This window comes from Acipenser ruthenus, chromosome 10 (genome assembly GCF_902713425.1).
Source record: "Acipenser ruthenus chromosome 10, fAciRut3.2 maternal haplotype, whole genome shotgun sequence".
NCBI lineage: Eukaryota > Metazoa > Chordata > Actinopteri > Acipenseriformes > Acipenseridae > Acipenser > Acipenser ruthenus.
Genome location: NC_081198.1, coordinates 40,838,830 through 40,858,396, shown reverse-complemented (window position 1 = coordinate 40,858,396; position 19,567 = coordinate 40,838,830). Strand labels below are relative to the sequence as shown.

At 37.3% G+C, this 19,567-nt stretch overlaps 1 protein-coding gene across 4 annotated transcripts in view; it reads left to right on the top strand.

Annotated features, from left to right (window-relative positions):
* LOC117414305 (rap guanine nucleotide exchange factor 4) overlaps window positions 1-19,567 on the top strand; it is a 45,582-nt gene that overhangs the window by 8,733 nt on the left and 17,282 nt on the right. For 2 of the 4 annotated variants that reach the window (XM_034024121.3, XM_034024111.3), the window contains exons 4-6: window positions 731-877; window positions 15,222-15,294; window positions 16,268-16,332. In XM_034024121.3, the coding sequence (XP_033880012.3) occupies window positions 731-877; window positions 15,222-15,294; window positions 16,268-16,332 (285 nt within the window). Of the gene's footprint in view, window positions 1-730; window positions 878-6,237; window positions 6,491-11,792; window positions 12,054-15,221; window positions 15,295-16,267; window positions 16,333-19,567 lie in introns of those variants that run through there. The other 2 variants (XM_034024130.3, XM_034024137.3) reach the window with 2 other exon arrangements.

Genomic DNA, 19,567 nt, shown 5'->3' with positions numbered 1-19,567 from the left:
CTGAAGCTGATCGCTTTTAATTACTGTACTGTACTTTTCTCTTCTTTATCTCCTGATATGTGTTGATCTCTCCCCCCCCCCCCACCAAAAAAATGCCCTGGTTTCCTGTGTTGTTGCCAGCGCACTCGTCCAACTGCTTTAGAGGAACTTAATTTAAGTAATGTATTAGAGATTACTTTTTCAGTAACACATATTAATCAAAGAACTCGAATAATGGTTTTGTTTCAAGTACTCAAATTGACCATTACTCACAATGAAATGATTGGATAACAGCTTCCTCACTCACCAAGGTCTTAAAGACATACTGAGAAAAGGAATGAAAGAAACACAATGTTCTAGTATTTTAAAAGAAAGTGTAATATGGCCCTGCAGCAGAGCAATGAGTAAATAACACTATTTTTCTAAAGGCTTTTTTGTTGTGTTTTTTTTCACCCCAACAATCTTAGAAGACTTCTTGAGCCATTTGATGCCATTATTTTGCCCATATTTGTTCTTGTTTTTATGTCTTGTATTGTAAGAGTGGCTCTTGTACCTATGAAGTTTGCATAATGATGTACAGTGTTATTGACCACTCCACTGAATGGGATGCCACATTTCAGAGGTTATTCTGGAGGAATATTTTTAAATAAATTAATTAATTTTAATTAATGAAGAGTTTTCCCTTAAAGCAATCCAAGAAGCCAGACAATTGGAGCAGTCACCAGAACACATGTTTTCATGTTTCTCAAAGGATGCTGTTACTATTTGTACGTTGGGGATCGGAACGGCGTTTGGCGAGTCAATCCTTGATAACACGCCCCGTCACGCCACCATCGTTACTCGAGAGTACAGTGAGCTTCTGCGCATTGAACAGAAGGAGTTCAAAACACTATGGGAGGTAAGTTTCAACTGATCTATAACAGAGATGGTTCTTTCTGCATTTATCTGTTTGCATCCATTAGCACTGTGTGTTCACCATTACTCAGCGTCGGTCCCTCTAGTCAGGTACAGGTTTAAAAGATCGCTAACCAAGGTTTTAAAATCGATTTTGTCACCACTTAATATTATTATTGTCTCCGCATTGTTTGTTTTTGCATGTGTTTTAGACCATGTGACCTACATCAAAGGTACCAGGATTCAGCAATTTATCAATAGAATTGTCATTGAAATATTTGAATACGCTAAATTAACTTAAAAAAAGAACCAAAAGATTCTCAGCACAATAAGAGAAACCAACACTAATGTTAATGAAGCCATTAAGAGATAAGCACATTTATTTCACAGCAGTCCTTTAAAGGGGACGTCTATCTAAATGAGGTACTGTTTCTTAGAGAGACCTGAGCTGTGACATCCCTTCATTTAGGTTCCTGAAATGACAAAAAAAGGTTCATTAGTTTTTATAAACCTGTTATCTTGACTTCTGCAGAAACAGTTGCATATATTTAAGCTCCTGCAATAAACATTTTAATATTTATTACAGATACAGTACCTTGGCTTCAGCTCAAGTCTAATAAGTGTCCTGTAGAGTACTGATTGCCTTGTGTTTTTCATTGCGGATTGATTAGCTGGTCTAACAGAACCCTTAAATCGTCCTGTTTGGCATTATACATGTTGTCAGTGTGTAATATTGAATACTACTTACTTAAAATATCGTTACCTGGATACTGTAACTGTTTGCAATTGACACAGTTTCTGATCATTTCATTTTTTAGATTGGTTTCAAATTGTGAGTAAATGCACATTATGTTTTATTGCATTTGAAATGTGGTGCAGTTTCAATGTGGTGCAGTTTTTTTTATTCATAATCCTTAGTAGATTTGCTGCAGTGATTAGAAGTTAAATGAAAATATTCTGCTTGATAAATAAATCATGTTCGCCTGCTGTTCAGTAGCTGACATACTGTAGCACATAGAGATATTCTTGTCTCTTTGAGTCCATGTTGTTGGTTTTAACAGGTACATGTCCTTAATATGCTTATTGTAGTTAAAGCTCTGACCAATCATTACATTCTCTCTCTCTCTCTCTCTCTCTCTCTCTCTCTCTCTATATATATATATATATATATATATATATAGAGAGAGAGAGAGAGAGAGAGAGAGAGAGAGAGAGAGAGAGAGAGTGCATCAAAAGAAACTTATCACTATTGTAACACATTTATTTTCAAAAAAAATAAGGTGTATAAATGATGGACATTGACGAAATGTTTTTTTTTTTTAATCACTCAATCATTCATCCTTGACCATGACACACTTGAGTGACTGTGACTGAAGCATGTGCACTTAATCACCTAATTAGTGAGACAGTTGATTGGACACTAGATATTGAGTGATTTCAGCTGTTGAATTGCAAGCTTGAATAAAAGAAAATCACAGAAAAAAAACAATATGCCATGTCTGTCAAGAGAGCAGCGCCTTCGTGTTGGAGGCTGGACTAGGGCAGCGTACTGTGGCTCGCCGTCTTGGGTGCTCACAGCCAGCAATTTCAAACCTGGCGAGACAGTATAAACAGGCAAACTCTGTCAATAACAGGCCGTGAACTTGGAGACCAAGAGTCACAACACCTGCCCAAGATTGACAGATCATTTTGCAGCATCTTCGTGATGTCAGTTGTTAATCAGCACAATAAAAAGTCACTGCACCTGCTCAGTATATATAATCTGTAGTGTAATGGCCGTCCAGGACTAGTTCATTAACTACAATGCAATTACAAGTACCTGTATGTTAATGAGATATACGTAGATTATGTAAGAAGTACCCTTTTACCACACATTGCTTTCTTTTTCCAGCAGAGGGTGCCAATGAGGCAGACTATTGCTTTCCCATTCAGAACAGCAGAATTTCAAACATAGATTGAAGACCAACATTAAAAAAAAATAAAACACTGCTTATTCTTTGTATGAATGCATTGGTATTTAAAAATATATATATATATATATATATATATATATATATATATATATATATATATATATATAGACTTTCCAGGAATAGTTTTTACTTTTTCCTTTCTTTTTTCAACTCCAAATCTCTCGCTTTCATATGTGTAGATGATGTCCCCAAATTTATCCAGCTTCTTTTCAACTGTTCCACTTAAACTTTCCAATGCAAAGCAGAGATCTGTGTTTACTGTGTCCCATGCAGTTTTCTCACAAGCTCTTGGCCATTTAACTCCAGGCTTGTGCCCGTTGAGGTTCTTTTCTCTCTTATGCTGGTTTGTCTGACTGGGTTCACAAGGATCATTAGGTTCATCACTAACTGTGTCCATGCAAGTCCTCCTCACGTCTATGACAGGGGTGCTGATATCCTGCGAACTGTGGTTTGCTTCCTGTCGCTGGATTTCATTCGACTGACTTGACTGTACTGATCAATGCGAGGCCCTTGTCCCTTCTCCCTCAAGCATTTCATTCTCCCTTGATGAATCTTCAAACCCCTGACCATTGTCGCCTTGCTCCAGCCGCAGACACAAACCTGGAGTTCCATGTCTTTGCTAACTGCAGATCTTGAACTAGTCTTTTGTGAAGTACTCTCCATACTCATATCCGCTTCCATTCCTAAGTCGTTAACCGTGTTGTCCAACGTTGAGTCATCTTCTGCCCCCGCTCTCGCAGACTCTAGGGGTATTTTTCTCTTTAATTTCTTAGAAGCCTTGGGCGGGTGTCTCCAGCATCCTGTAAACACAGAGCTGGATACTGCCGACAAGGGTAGCTAACCCTTGTCAGCCCCAATGGGGTCTCTTTCCTCCTGTCAGCTGTCTCACCAGGCTGTCACGAGGTCTTTCCATTGTTGCCAGCTGCACTATTCACAGCAGTCACTGGACGTATCCAGATCTTCATGATTTCCATTACACGAGAGTAGATTTTAAAATTTCATGCTGATTTGAACTCGGCTCTCGCCAAAATAAGCACCAACTAAGACGCAGCTTTGCAGTAAACTAATGTGATCTATCTGTGTCTCCATCCATTTGCGCTTCCTTCCATATGATGATGTAGATATCCTTCTGTCTGGTGTTGATGGCTGAAGTGTAATGCTGGCTCCAGGGATCAGCTTATTGCCTCCCTAGTGCATCAGCACACACAACGGCTGCGATGCTGGCTCCGGGGATCAACCACAGTGCGGCCTCCCCAGCGCATCAGCATGACAACCGTCTGGATTGAGCTCAGTAGGGTACATCTCTTTAAGTGGGCACTTTCCATCCTCTGTGTTTCGTCGACTAGCCCATGACACTTCAAGAGGTATTATGCAGGCTAGATCTGCTGATTCAGTAAGGTCTGCATTGAACCGCACCTGCAACCAACCTGTAATAATGACTCTAGAAGTACAGAAACTATGAATGGAAGCACAATTCCACTTTGCCTGTAAAAACCAAAGCCAGTCAAAGTACTGTACCTCACACAATTAGACACATATCTGATAAGGGTAGGGAACTTGAAAACTTAACTGACTTATAAGAGATCTTGGGTAAGCGTGAGGCTGATGAAGTCACTACCTGAAACTTGTGTCTACTTGACTTAGTTTCTTCTAATTGTTCCCATATAGATGAAATGCGTGAGGTTGGTTTGGCCAGTGTGGTGGGGGCTAAAGGGTTCCAGTGGCCACAGTAGACAACACCTTCTCATCAAAAGGGTTAGAAGTGCCCTCTAAAGTCATGGGGCAGCTACAATGTCCCTTGCTGAGTCACTATCGGCATGTCAAGCAGCTCTGGAGTTAGCTTGGAGGACACCCAAAAGTACAGGCTGGGCCCAGCTTAGCTTAGCTTCTGAGATCAGACTCGACACTGGATGGCTGCAAGCACAATTACAAAATCAATACTTTAAAAAATCTATGACGCCCAAGCACAGACAAATCCCAAAGTAACATCCTCATTGTCTAACTTGCTGCTGTTGAATGTCATGATAGAAAGAAGGTTATTCAGGATGATTAATAGCTTTGACGCCTTTATAGTAGGTGCCACCTCTGTAGTTTGTGACAGGGTTGTGGATATTGTGCCTGTTCATGGGGTAGCTTCAGTGTTAGGTTATTGCTCTGTCAAACTACATGGTGGTTTTACTTATTTTTGTCTTGCATCTTGACAACCTGATGGTGTAACTTCAATTTTTAACTGCATGTGCCTTGTGAATCCACTAGAAGGCAATGTTTGCTCCATGAAGTAAACTCACTCGTTCACTCAAATAAACAGTGCTTTTCTGATACAAGTATGGTTAATACATGATACATACAGCATTTGAAAATATTTTTTGTATAACAATGACTAAATAAATAAATAAATAAATAAATAACCATTTGGAAAAGAGCAACCTATTCATTACCCCGCAATGCCCCATTGGTGTAACTGTATCTAATACAATGCTTTGCCACCCTCAGTAGCATATTGTGTTTAAAATCCAGCCTCAGAAGGTTTCATATGCAATACATTAGTTATTTTCTCCATACAATAAACAGGCATTATATAGTTAACAAAAGATAAGTGAATTAGCAAGGTTTTGGTTTGCTTTTGCAGGTAGTCTAATATTGACAGGCTGTCTACTGCATTCCTATGTCTAAACTAACCATTCCTACATAGCATGTTCCTGACATTAGGAGTTAATGGCACTGTCATAATTTTTTATTTTGTAAATATAAATTCAACACTTTATTCCTATAGAAGTTTCTCAAAATTTACAAAGACTTATTTAAAATCTTAAATATTTTTGTTTAAACATACCAATCTCTTGATGTTTACCCTTTTACTGGTCTTTTGATAACTATTGAGTGATTAGAGAGATCAGGGTTTTTGTCAAAGAGGAAATATCTGCAATGTCTCTTGATGTTACAAACTAAAAACCAAAGAATCAGATCAATTGTCTTAATAAAATCTACACAACAGGATTCAATACAAGGTTATTACATTAATGTACATGAAATATAATCGTTTGCACCCGATAAAAACCCTTTCCAAAAATAATATTTTTTGGGAGCTGTTCTATTTTTATGCTGTGACCTGTTTTGTCACATAATTCAGTGTAAAGGCTTTTGTTGATTCTAGGCAAGGGTAGATCGTTTAAGATTTGAATTCTGATTCAGAAGGCAACCTACATACAGATGAAATGCCATGGAATATAGTGGTATATATTTTAAAGAGAAGCTGTCTGCCACTCTGGCTGTTCTCTGAAAAGAGTACCAGTGGAGGAGGGGCCATTATTAGCAGCAGTGCTAAAGATAATGCTCCTTCAGCTCACATCCTTTCCTGCTGCCAGAGCGCCACATGTCCGACAGGAAGGGAGTGATGCTGGGAGGTGACACTTTGTCTACAGCTCCTTTTCTTCATGTACGCACTCTTCCAATTTCCTGAAAAGCTTGCCAATACAAATTTCCTACGAGGCGTCTAAAAAAAGTAATGGCTTGCACTCCACTCACTTTAACAAAGGCGAAGGGGTTGGATGCATCTTTGGATTTCGTGGTCTGTTTAAATGCTGTTACGGATATTTAGACGTGTGGCAATACCTTGCGGCACAAAAAAAACACCTGTTATGAAGGTGAGTTTGATTTCTCTTCATCTAGTTTTGATCTTTTAGTTTGGCATTTAGTTGAAAGTAGTTGTAAATGTCATTTTAGTTGTATATAAATCAAAATCTCTGGAAAGTAACATAACAAAAACATAATCTTAAAAAAACCCAACAAAATAAAACAGCATACCTGATTTAACTAAGAAAAAGTACTTAAACGTAAATCAAATTTGAATTTACAAATCAAGATACAATACAGCTGATGAAACATGTGGATTGCCACCTGAGCACCTCTGTGGCTTTTCTTGTTTATTTGAGTAATATTGGTGCCATTTGTTTTTGTGTTATAATAGTATTGGGATTTGTGCCAAACCTTATTTTGTGAGTGCTCATTGAAGGTGAGTGGCAATGGCAGTGGCTTCAACTGTGAAGTTGTAGGACTTCAGAAAGCCTGCAGATTGTGTCATGGTTTTGCGATGTCCTTTGGGGGCCAAGCTACAGTATGACCAACCAACTCAATTCACTGTTTGAACACGAGCTCCCAGAGGTGTACAGTCTGAACGTATATATACATACTATGCAAGTGTTTCAACATCGCTTGGCTGAAATTTTTTTTTTTTTGACAAGATTGTTCTGCTTCTGATTCATGATGTGTACTATTGTTGTTGTACAACCACGGGAAACTTGAGTTCGCCTGGATTCATGGATTTATAAAAAAAAAAAAAAGGTTTGTATTAGCACGAGATCCAGTTTGCTTCTGGAGACTGAAATACAATCTGCCTAAGAGCTAGTTATGTGGTAGTAAATGTTACCTTTTATCATGATTATCTTGTGGAGTCTCATAGAGTACAAACACAGAAAAGAGAAAACAGTTCTGATTGAGGGTTTAGAAATGCCTACACTTCTCAATGACTACAGAATATTTGTATTGACTTGCAAACCCACAACTGAAAGAAGCTAGATGTTACAGTCCTATTACACAAGGTAAGACTCTGCATCCATTCATTATATACTGATGGCAATTTGGACTATAGAGCATGTGCTGTATACAATGAAGGCATTATAGGTAAAGTCCCTGAGTAGACTCAAAATGTATTCGTTCATTTGGCTCAAATAAAAATAGAAACTATGCACAGCAAGGGGAAGGATCTTGAAGATGCAGACTAATTTATTATGAACTACAGTAATAAGCCGAGGAGAGCTTGTTGATGTCTGTCAAAAACATCACAGGTTTCAATTTCTGGAATGCCACTAATATACATAACAATATGTTAGACAACTAGCAATCAGACTTTTGTTTAGCAGGCTTTGTGTGATTGTAAACACCCAGAGAATGATCACAATACAACTGGATTATTTCATATTTAATAGAGGATGGGGTTGAAACTCAATGATTTACGAGAGACACATAAAAATACCATTTTGTGTGTGTGTTTTCACACAGATTTCTGTTTATCCAACTTGAAAATCAATACATTTTTTAAAACTCTAAAACTATAGCAATCAGATGCTGCAATGATTTTATTTGTTTTGTGCAGAAAACAGTCAAAACTTGGCTGACATGCATTTGATTTTTTTTCCAGCCATCAATAGAATGAATCTTGTTTTAGAAAATACAAATTTCAATAGGTACTGTTTCAGTGTTATTTTGTCACATTGAAGCATAGTCGACTAAAAAATTCAACTGCATTCAAGAATGATACCTTGCTCAAAATTAAGCTTTTGCTTCATAATAAATGCAAACTGCACAGAAAAAAATGCCTTCTAAACCATCATAAAAACGAATGCCTTATATGGATCTCGATCTATTAGTGCTAGTTGTCTCCAGGATTGATTGTATTGTTAGTATTAGATATGCTTTGGGCTTTAAAGCAGTTTAGTTAGTCAATTGGATGTTCCTAAACTACATTTTTTCAGTGTGGATGAAGCATTTATATTAAGAATTGGACAATTCTTGGGGAGGGTTGGTATTCAAGGCATAACAATTTCATCAAACAAGTCCTGTGTAAAATAAATAAACCCAATAACCTGAAAGCACTGAATCTTGTAGTCCTACTGTAAGCACAATGATTGTTGCAATTGTGACCCATCTGTAGTTTATTTAGTAAAATTAGAAAAAAAGAAAATCAATGAATTGATTATACTTCAATCCGCTTCGACACCTTGGCAAAAAACTCAAGCCCCCCTCCAGCAGTGCTGAGGTGGAGGCAGTAAATGCTGCTCAGCAACTGTTTTTAAAATGGATCCAGGGATCTAGTAATAAAACTGCAAGCTGGTGTTCTGAGTTTAGAGTATGGCCTATAATAGAAATGTAAAATAGTTCTGAATGCGCATTTTCTTTTTGTTGATACACAGCACAATAAAAGAATATATGTGACTTGTAATGGGTTTTTGGGATGTACATTATGTGCCCTCTAATATTGTCTCTGCAATCTATTGCAGAGTTATTGCTTCATTTAATGCTGTTCCTGATCCTACAGCATTTCACATTGTTTCATGTGTACCCCAGATGTCTTATTTTCTTTGAAAGTGTGTCCTGTGTTCTGGTGCTCAGTAAATGTAGAGGAGGTCAGTACTGGACCATTTAAGACTAAATAGGGAATAGTATTGACTGTACAGGGAGTGCAACAAACTTCAAAAAGCTCCAAAGGATTTATATTGTGTCACCTACCAATTGTTTCGAAGTATAGCAAATATACTGAAACGAGCTTACTCTTATGTGGATTAAACATTTAGATAGTGTGGTAAAATTTCTTTAAAAATGATGATATTATGGACTATGTGTACTGCTGTATGATTTTGTAATATGAATACCACATTTTACACTTTTAATTATGCATAGGTGTTAAAACAGAATTAGAAAATGCCAGATGATAAAACAAAATCATTCAGCACATAATCTGTTCTGTCTTAAACTGTGACTAATTAAAAAGAAAAAAGAAAATTTCCATAATGTTTTATAATAGGCCTTTGCCTATCTTCTAACTGTAACAACATTTTACTGACACTCGCTTGCCTTGCCTGTCAGTGTCTCTTGAGTGAATGCTCAGTGAGCAGATTACGTAACTCTTTATCCCAGACCATAATTTCAACAGCTGATGCTAAACAGGGGCAGCAGTGTGAAGTAGTGGTTAGGGCTCTGGACTCTTGACCAGAGGGTTGTGGGTTCAATCCCCAGTGGGGGACACTGCTGTTGTACCCTTGAGCAAGGTACTTTACCTAGATTGCTCCAGTAAAAACCCAACTGTATAAATGGGTAATTGTATGTAAAAATAATGTGATATCTGTATAATGTGAAATAATGTATAATGTGATATCTTGTAACAATTGTAAGTCGCCCTGGATAAGGGCGTCTGCTAAGAAATAAATAATAATAATAATAATAATAATAATAAACCCAGAGCCAGGAAACATTCACAAGCCTAGTTATGCTTGACTGCTACAGAGTGATCCAGTTCACTCTTGTTTTTAATGTAAGAAGAACACGGGCACATGGGCATTAAACATAGCCGATGAATAAAACAGGATTTCTTATTAAATGATACCCTTTCTGTTAGGCTTCTTAAAACTGAAGCCTCACAAGTATAATAGAGGTACCATGTTATCCTTGACCTACAACAGCTTGAAGAGCCTCCTCTGCCTGACAAATTTTTAATCTCCTGTTTGCCACAAAGGCTTACTGTATCACCGCTTGTACTCTTCCTAGCACTTAAAGCATCATGTTAAGTGTAAAAATAAGACAGCACTTTATCTATTGTCAAACATACTGTACAGTAGTCTCATGTTACTGTTTAATGCTAGTCTCATGTTAGTGTTTACTGCTAGTCTCACATTAGTGTTTGTCACCCTTTATGGCGCTATGGCACACCTTTGGTCCCTGGCTCAAGGTGCCTAATTATTTTTTTACTGTGCCCCTCCTTACACAGTTTCCTCTGCTGCTATGTGACATAATAAAGCTGAATATGACATCCAGCCAAAGTGTACTAGTGAATCTAATCTACCCGTTACAAACCTCCACGTCGGTCAGGTCTTTAATATCTAACAAAAATTCTCATTTCTAAAGAGTTTTCTGCTGATCAGGCATGTGAAGAAGGCTTCTTGTTCCTTATTAACAAAGGGTGTATTTTCTGTTGAAACGTGGCTTTCATTTTATGTACACCAGGTCATTCGTTCATGCCCACACCCTGCGCTTCCCCTCATGGATATCCTGCAAGAGGGCACATGTGATTCATTTGCATTTTAAAGCCTACTAGACATCATTCAGCATGCTGGCGGAGCATAGTTCCCAGTCCATTGGGACTGACAATGGTGGTGGGAACACGATCCATGATGAGTTTTGACATATTAATGACCGAGCGTTGATTTTAATTAATTCACTCTCTGGTACTTTGTGCTGGGTTTCAAGTAAAGTAACATAGGGGGGTGGGAGTGCTACACAGTTATTGCTAACATTTTCTCTGGTAACTAAACTAAATGAATCTTTTTAGGACATTTCTTGTTTTTGATGCCAAAGTTAACCAGCAATTACCAGTCCGCAATATTGCTGATCAAAATAGATTTTTCAGAGTACTCAGCCCTAAGCACCAGAATGATATAATGTTGGTCAATATTAAATTAAAAACTACTGAAACAGGATAAAACAGTTTCAAGGTGTATGGTGATTCAATTGCAGTTTTAAAATGTTTTTTTTTTCCAAGTGCAGCAAGTCCTGCAAAGCATTAACCCTTTAATAACAGGTACAGAGTATAACCTGTGTTTTGTATATCTAGGTTGCTGTTGCTTTGCAATGGTAAATATGTGTTGTCACATAAAAAAAAACACCAGTCTTTAAAAGGTTAACAATCTACTGTACACATCTTTGCGCTATTTGAAGGCCTGTGTGGGAAAAGTATAACACGTTGTTTTTTGTTGCTGGTCATGTGATAAACCAGATATGTGCAGTACTTGGGATTTCTTAAGATAGTAACATGCATCAACAAAAGGCAATACATGTACAATGTTTAGCACAAAAGGAGGTTTGTACTCTGCTTCATAAGAGACAGTAGGCAGAATTTCCAGTGTAGAAAAATAAAATAAAAAAACATCAGAGCCACTGTAATGGCTTTTCATATTTTTAATTATTGATAGTGCTCTGTGTTTATTGTGCTTGCCTTTCGGGACCCCAGCAGCTCCTGCAGAGCTCACTTCCACTCTGTTGGTGAAATGCTGGAGAGAGAAGGCTCAGGCAATTTGGAGCACACTGATCTCCTAGCAACTGTTTTATTGGAAAATCTGCTGTTAGCAGTGGTCCATTAGCAGTTACCGTCCAGTACTGTCCTGGACTGTGTACTGTGAGCATAGCCAGTGGTCGGCTAACAGGGCAGCGGAAGGAATACGATTAAACACTAAATTGTTATCCGCTGTGGAGAATACAGTGCTGGTCTCATCTATCTACTCTAGCAATCAGAAACGGAGCTTGAGTGCCGTCCAGCCATGGAGATAAACACAAAGCATGTGCCTGGAGAGCGGCCACTCTGAGAACACCAGAGCATAGATAAAACTAGAATCCCCTTCAGGGCTACTTGCAGGGCTGGACCTATGGTAACTACTCTGGGTAAGTCAAGCTGCCTTTCTCTTACAGCACAGAAGGCATCTTTTGTTAGGTTTTCTAGTATTTTTCAATGGTTACGGTCTTGACTTTGAGATCCATTAGTGCGATGTGATGTGAGCTGGCAGGCACTTTTTGTTTTTTATAATATGTATTTGCATGTTGGTTTACCTGTACAAGCACATTTTATTTGTTGATTGCATTCAATTATCTTAGTTTCAGTGTTACTAAGGATGTTTTTGTCAAAGTAGGGAACACAAGTTTTTTTTTTTTTTGAAGCAAACTAGATACCTTCAACATTATGTTTTTAAAATGTAATGGGTTTAATATCTATGCAAACTGATAAAATAATACACCGGAGGCAACCAATTTGAATGTCTTTGCTTAAGCAAGAAACAGCTCTCTACAAACTGCGAAAGGCTTATTGAGAATGAAATGCATTCCTGTAAGGAGACTCCCTGTACGTATATTAAATGGGTGTGTTTATTATCGTTTTATAGTTGACATCTCTGTATAATTAAGAAGATTCAGATTTGCTAGATCAGTTTCTTGCTGGAATTTCTTTTAAGTACATATTTTACTCTGCATCACTGTTGAATTAGCACATGCACAGCGTTGTCATAAACACTCTTTCAGACAAGCTCTGCTGTATCTTTACCTTTTAGCTGTAATGTTTTTGCTGTCTGAAACAACAGGAGTTACATCAATTATTTGAAATGTTTTTTTGTTGTTGTTCTTTGAGTCTATTTAAATAAATATTCATTTCATATATATATTTACATATGTTTACATTTAAAAACAAATCAAATAAAATATATGTAATATTTGATATACACAAACAAATAAATGTAATAAATGTATCCTATTGCTACCTGGAATATTTGTAATTTCAAAGACATTTTGTGTTATTCACTGAAAAGGCCAGTTCTGGAGTTGATTTTAAGAGGTCAGTTTAAGTGTCGGGTCTGAGGGCTGTAAACATTATTTGGTTTCAAAAGATATCACTTGAGACAAAAAAATGGGTTAGCTGAACAGGTATAACAGATATAATTGCTGCACTTGTCAATGCTGTTAAAGCTGTATTTTAATTAGTTAGTTAATTATTATTTTTTTTTTATTCAGGCAAGGAAGCAGTAAGTAGAATTTAATTGTATTACTCAGTTTCTGACGGTGAAGACATCTGGTAACAAATTGCTCTAACGTCAGTACTTTTAATGAGGTCCAATTCGAGGCCATTGACCTAAGCTTCATATTTGATTAAAAGCTACCCAGAAGAAGTGAAGCAGCGGCATATCCCACACCTAAAATTAAAGTGTCTTCAAGAGAGAGAGAGAGAGAGAGAGAGGGTATTACCTTGTTTGTGTGAGTCAATTTTTCTGACTTACATAACATCAATAAGACACTATGGGTTTGTCTTTCAGCCATTTACTGCAAATTGGTATTAGCATGTTTTTTTTTCAGATTTGTTTTAGACTTGTAATTGGTATTTTGTCCTTTTAAACAAATACTGCATGCATGACAAATAGTAGAAAAAAAGACTTTCATAATCTTGCCCAATATTTGTTTTCTTTGGTAAACAAAAACAACAAGTATTGCACTGTCTCACTGTACTCAAAGTGTAGTAACTTGCATGCAATAGTTCACCAGCTGAAGTCGAATCATAAATCATTGGAATTGCTCAATTTATGGTATATAGTGCCATACTGCAAATAGTGTGCTTGCTAGAGATGAGCCTTGGTGGGCTGAATGGCCTCATCTTGTTCCCAACATTGCTTGTGTTCTTGTTAATAACCATGATAGGCTAGATGTAAGGGTGGTACATTGCAACACCTGATATTCCTTACAAAATGACTTGGCCTCATCATACACATTACAGAAATGGTTGTGTTCAGGAATATTATATGAACATTGTGAATAGCAAGAAGATGAAAGCAAAATCAAAGGCAGTTTAGCAAAAAGAAAAAGGGCATCAATGTACCTGGCATCAAAACTCAGATCTGATTTATCAAAGAGGCTTTAGTTTATTTTCATCAGAGCATATTGTGCTAATTATGACATATTGTTCTGCAACATAGTCTATACTTTGATAGCTGCCATGCCTGCATGTTTTGGGATTTCAAATGTACAGTAGAATGGGTGCATACAGCTTCATTTCATATCATACTGGTTCTGTGCTCACCCTAAAGGTTCACGCGCTGTAGGATTTGTGTACGGTCAGAATCACTCTGTAGGTGTAATCTCTGGTAATCCCAACATTGTGCAGGTTTTAGAAACGCATACAATTGAGAGGACCTGATGAAATCATGATGAGTTAAGAGGTATGATCTGTGGCTTTTGAAAACGATCTGTTGTTTGGTTAGTTAGACTGTCACACGAATACACAGGAAATTGATGAATGTGCTTACACAGGCAGGTGATCTATGTGCTGATGAATGCAGAGTGTGGTATTTTAATTATTTATCACAAGTTTAACTTTTTTGTTCGTTAGGCTAAACTAATATAGTTACAGTATACTGAAAAAATGAAATTAAAAAGTTCTGTGTTTAGAAACAACTGAAGACATCTAATACATTCAGTAGGATTTTCTGTGAATTCAGGCTGTACCTTCTGTCCGATTTGCCTTACATTTCTGTGACGATTTATATAGAAAGCAGGTAAAAAAAGGGGTGGTGGGGTGGGGAGAAGCATACAATGCATACTGTTCTGTGGTTGATATTTTGATATCTGGAATCCCATAGACAGATGATAATAATAAAAACAAATAACTTAATTGCAATGTTTTTTTTTTGTAAACAAATTGCATGGTTTTCGTTACTTGTTTGAAGTAGATTTTAAATTAGATTCAAGTTATGAAGCTCTAAAACACTTTTTAGAGCCAGCTGTGAGCCTCAGCTGCATAATTACATAACAGAATAGTAATCTTAGTAGACAGATGGAGAGAGAGAGAGAGAGAGAGAGAGAGAGAGAGAGAGAGAGAGAGAGAGAGAGAGAGGAACATTTTAAATGCAATATGTAGAAAATGAATTGCCCATATAAAACATGTTTTGTGTAAAATATGTTTGACAGGTTTTTTTTTGTTTTTTTTTTATACAAGGCCTATTTCTTTGTAATACTTTTTAAATAATGTTTTTGTTTGTTTGTTTGTTTGTTTGTTTGTTTGTTTTTTCCCCTAAGAAATATCGACAGTATATGGCTGGACTTTTGGCACCTCCTTACGGCGTTATGGAAACTGGCCCCAGCAATGACAGTAAGTATGATAATATTAAAAATGTTACTTTTATTGATCACTGTTAATCAATGCAATGCAATACATTCCTTTAAAAGCATTTACTGGAACACAAATTAAAATTAAAACCGTTGTGTCCTTGTGAATCAAAACCTTCTTCATATAAAATTAAAAGAACATACCTACTATTGGTTGAGCATACTATAGATCAGGGGTCTCCAACCCTGGTCCTGGAGAGCTATAGGGTCTTCTGGTTTTCATTTCAACCCAGCTCTCAGTTACTTATTTGCACCAAATATTGGCTTAATTAGTCAAGATTAACAGGTGTTCCAGATCTTTAGCCATTGATGATGTAAAGACATCTAGAAAACCTGCAGGACTGGGGATCTCTAGGACCAGGGTTGGAGACCCTGCTGTAGATAATGGAGTCTTTGGAATGGAGACAAAAACCTTAGAATGTAATGAAAGACAGAAAAATGTACTGTGATGTGCACTGTACTTAAATACAGTACAGTTTCACTCTGCAAACAGAACAGCAGACAATTACATTAGAAATACAAATATGAAAAGTTAAAAACAACAGGCCAACAACACAGACAGCGGTTATGGTTTGTCAGGCAAAACAAGATGGAACTGCAGTTTCTTTCTAGACAAATGGAAATGGCTTGCGTGCTGGTATTTTGCTGGCACAGTTGAGAGAATGTAGCCTTAAATTAATTGCTGCAGACTTACTGCTGTCTAAACTGGAGTTCCTAATCCATTTGCCTTTTATTTTTTCATTAACTTCATATTTGTGTAAGAATAGCATTTTCAGCAACAATGTTGTGTTTTAATACAGTATGTACTATGTATTGAACAAAGATGCGGCGCATTCTATTGTTAACAAATAGAGGATTGATGAATGGGTATAGCATCAGGACTATCTTTTTGTAATACCAGTAAGGGTAATGGAATGAAAATGATGGATTGTGTTGTGTGTTTCTCATTCATTCAGGAATGCCCGACAAGGAGAATATGAGTAACAACTCCTTATGCTCAGTCTCTAAACATTCAAACAAGGTAGGTGCTCGCGTTTCTGTTTGATATATGAATAAGGTTATATTTCCATAGTGTGTTTTATTTTTATTTTTTAAATGAAGCTTGTTCCTCTATAAATCTGTGTAGTTAAACATCATTTAGCCCATATTGAAGGTACACAGCAAACCTGAACTCGGGGGGAGGGTTTTTTTAACGGAACAAAGGAGATTAAACGTTATCAAATGCTGAAGAAAGAATGACACAGCTAAGCAACTGAGATGGTGTGTAATATTTTAATCTTTGCAATAAACTGTATGTCAAGCTTGTGTTTGTAAGTTTGAATAAAGTGGGACAGATTTGTGTGCATCTCTTGGTTCAAGTTCTGCTTAACAAGCTAAATGTAAACTGCTTAATGTCATCCACATCCGCCTCTTGCTTTTGCTTCCTAAGACACAGGATGGTCAGCCGCTTGTTTAACCTTTGCTAAATATAAACAGAGGCTATTCCTTTTCTGGCTCTGTGCACATTTATAGTATTTCCTGTCCCACCTTAACAAATAACAAATATTTCCTAAACCGTTTTAAGTGGACAAAAATAATCTTTCTGTCAAGCCTTGTAGAATGACTACGTAGAATAATGTTTTGATTGGGCATTGTTTCACAACAATGCATTATTATAAAAATAATCTTCAGTTCCAGTGTTTTGCTCTTAGAATTGTTGGTAATATGTACACTCCGGTAATGTTGTTGTATTAATGTCAGTTACATTTTGGACATCCGTATGGGCTCTTATCACTAAAACACTCTTTCTCTTGTGCTGCTTCTGTCAGCTGATTGAGCATTCTTGTCATTATTAGATGACTTGGAACTTAATAATCACTATGAGTTAACTGCTACTACTGTATGTAAAAATATATATTTCTCAGGACAGAAGGCAGCCATAAACTAAACAAGCATTTGGTGCTGCTTTTTTAAATTGGACATGGTGATAATGGTAGGAGAGGTTGTAAATTGTTAAACATGATAGTATTCTTCGTTCATTAGCTTTAACTGATTGTAAGGTTCTTCACAGTACCTTGGCCTCAGTAGAAGTAAAGTGATTCTGTACAGAAATGTCACTGAAAGAAACAGCATGTAACATGCTCAAGTAGCCCATCACAGCCACTTTAAAATGCTGTGTTAGCTTTTCTACTAAGATGATGTTTTGTGCATTCTTTTGTCAACTCCAGATTTGATATATAAGCGTTTATTGTCGGAAGTGACAAGAATCCTTTAAATGCACAGTACAAAGGACCTTTTATCAACACATTATTTTTAACATCATAGGTTTAGATTGTTGCACACCTTTCTCCTTGGAGGCCAGAGAGAGACCCCCACACTAGCAGGTACAGTGCCTTGCGAAAGTATTCGGCCCCCTTGAACTTTGCGACCTTTTGCCACATTTCAGGCTTCAAACATAAAGATATGAAACTGTAATTTTTTGTGAAGAATCAACAACAAGTGGGACACAATCATGAAGTGGAACGAAATTTATTGGATATTTCAAACTTTTTTAACAAATAAAAAACTGAAAAATTGGGCGTGCAAAATTATTCAGCCCCCTTAAGTTAATACTTTGTAGCGCCACCTTTTGCTGCGATTACAGCTGTAAGTCGCTTGGGGTATGTCTCTATCAGTTTTGCACATCGAGAGACTGAAATTTTTGCCCATTCCTCCTTGCAAAACAGCTCGAGCTCAGTGAGGTTGGATGGAGAGCATTTGTGAACAGCAGTTTTCAGTTCTTTCCACAGATTCTCGATTGGATTCAGGTCTGGACTTTGACTTGGCCATTCTAACACCTGGATATGTTTATTTGTGAACCATTCCATTGTAGATTTTGCTTTACGTTTTGGATCATTGTCTTGTTGGAAGACAAATCTCCGTCCCAGTCTCAGGTCTTTTGCAGACTCCATCAGGTTTTCTTCCAGAATGGTCCTGTATTTGGCTCCATCCATCTTCCCATCAATTTTAACCATCTTCCCTGTCCCTGCTGAAGAAAAGCAGGCCCAAACCATGATGCTGCCACCACCATGTTTGACAGTGGGGATGGTGTGTTCAGGGTGATGAGCTGTGTTGCTTTTACGCCAAACATAACGTTTTGCATTGTTGCCAAAAAGTTCGATTTTGGTTTCATCTGACCAGAGCACCTTCTTCCACATGTTTGGTGTGTCTCCCAGGTGGCTTGTGGCAAACTGTAAACGACACTTTTTATGGATATCTTTAAGAAATGGCTTTCTTCTTGCCACTCTTCCATAAAGGCCAGATTTGTGCAGTATACGACTGATTGTTGTCCTATGGACAGAGTCTCCCACCTCAGCTGTAGATCTCTGCAGTTCATCCAGAGTGATCATGGGCCTCTTGGCTGCATCTCTGATCAGTCTTCTCCTTGTATGAGCTGAAAGTTTAGAGGGACGGCCAGGTCTTGGTAGATTTGCAGTGGTCTGATACTCCTTCCATTTCAATATTATCGCTTGCACAGTGCTCCTTGGGATGTTTAAAGCTTGGGAAATCTTTTTGTATCCAAATCCGGCTTTATACTTCTCCACAACAGTATCTCGGACCTGCCTGGTGTGTTCCTTGTTCTTCATGATGCTCTCTGCGCTTTAAACGGACCTCTGAGACTATCACAGTGCAGGTGCATTTATACGGAGACTTGATTACACACAGGTGGATTCTATTTATCATCATTAGTCATTTAGGTCAACATTGGATCATTCAGAGATCCTCACTGAACTTCTGGAGAGAGTTTGCTGCACTGAAAGTAAAGGGGCTGAATAATTTTGCACGCCCAATTTTTCAGTTTTTTATTTGTTAAAAAAGTTTGAAATATCCAATAAATTTCGTTCCACTTCATGATTGTGTCCCACTTGTTGTTGATTCTTCACAAAAAATTACAGTTTCATATCTTTATGTTTGAAGCCTGAAATGTGGCAAAAGGTCGCAAAGTTCAAGGGGGCCGAATACTTTCGCAAGGCACTGTAGATGGACCATGATGACAGCCATGCTTTAATTCTGATAGCTTCATTAAGATTACATGCAGATATACTCATTTGCTGTATTACATCGTTTTTTAATAGAAACGGGATCAAAGCATTCTGTAAAATCTACAAAATACTTTGTATTGACTTTACACTTACATTGGAGAAGGTATTCTGTAGCAAAAGCGCTTACTATTTCAAAGCATCAATGCATATAATGGTTTCTGGCATAATATTATTAATATATTTTTATTTATTTAT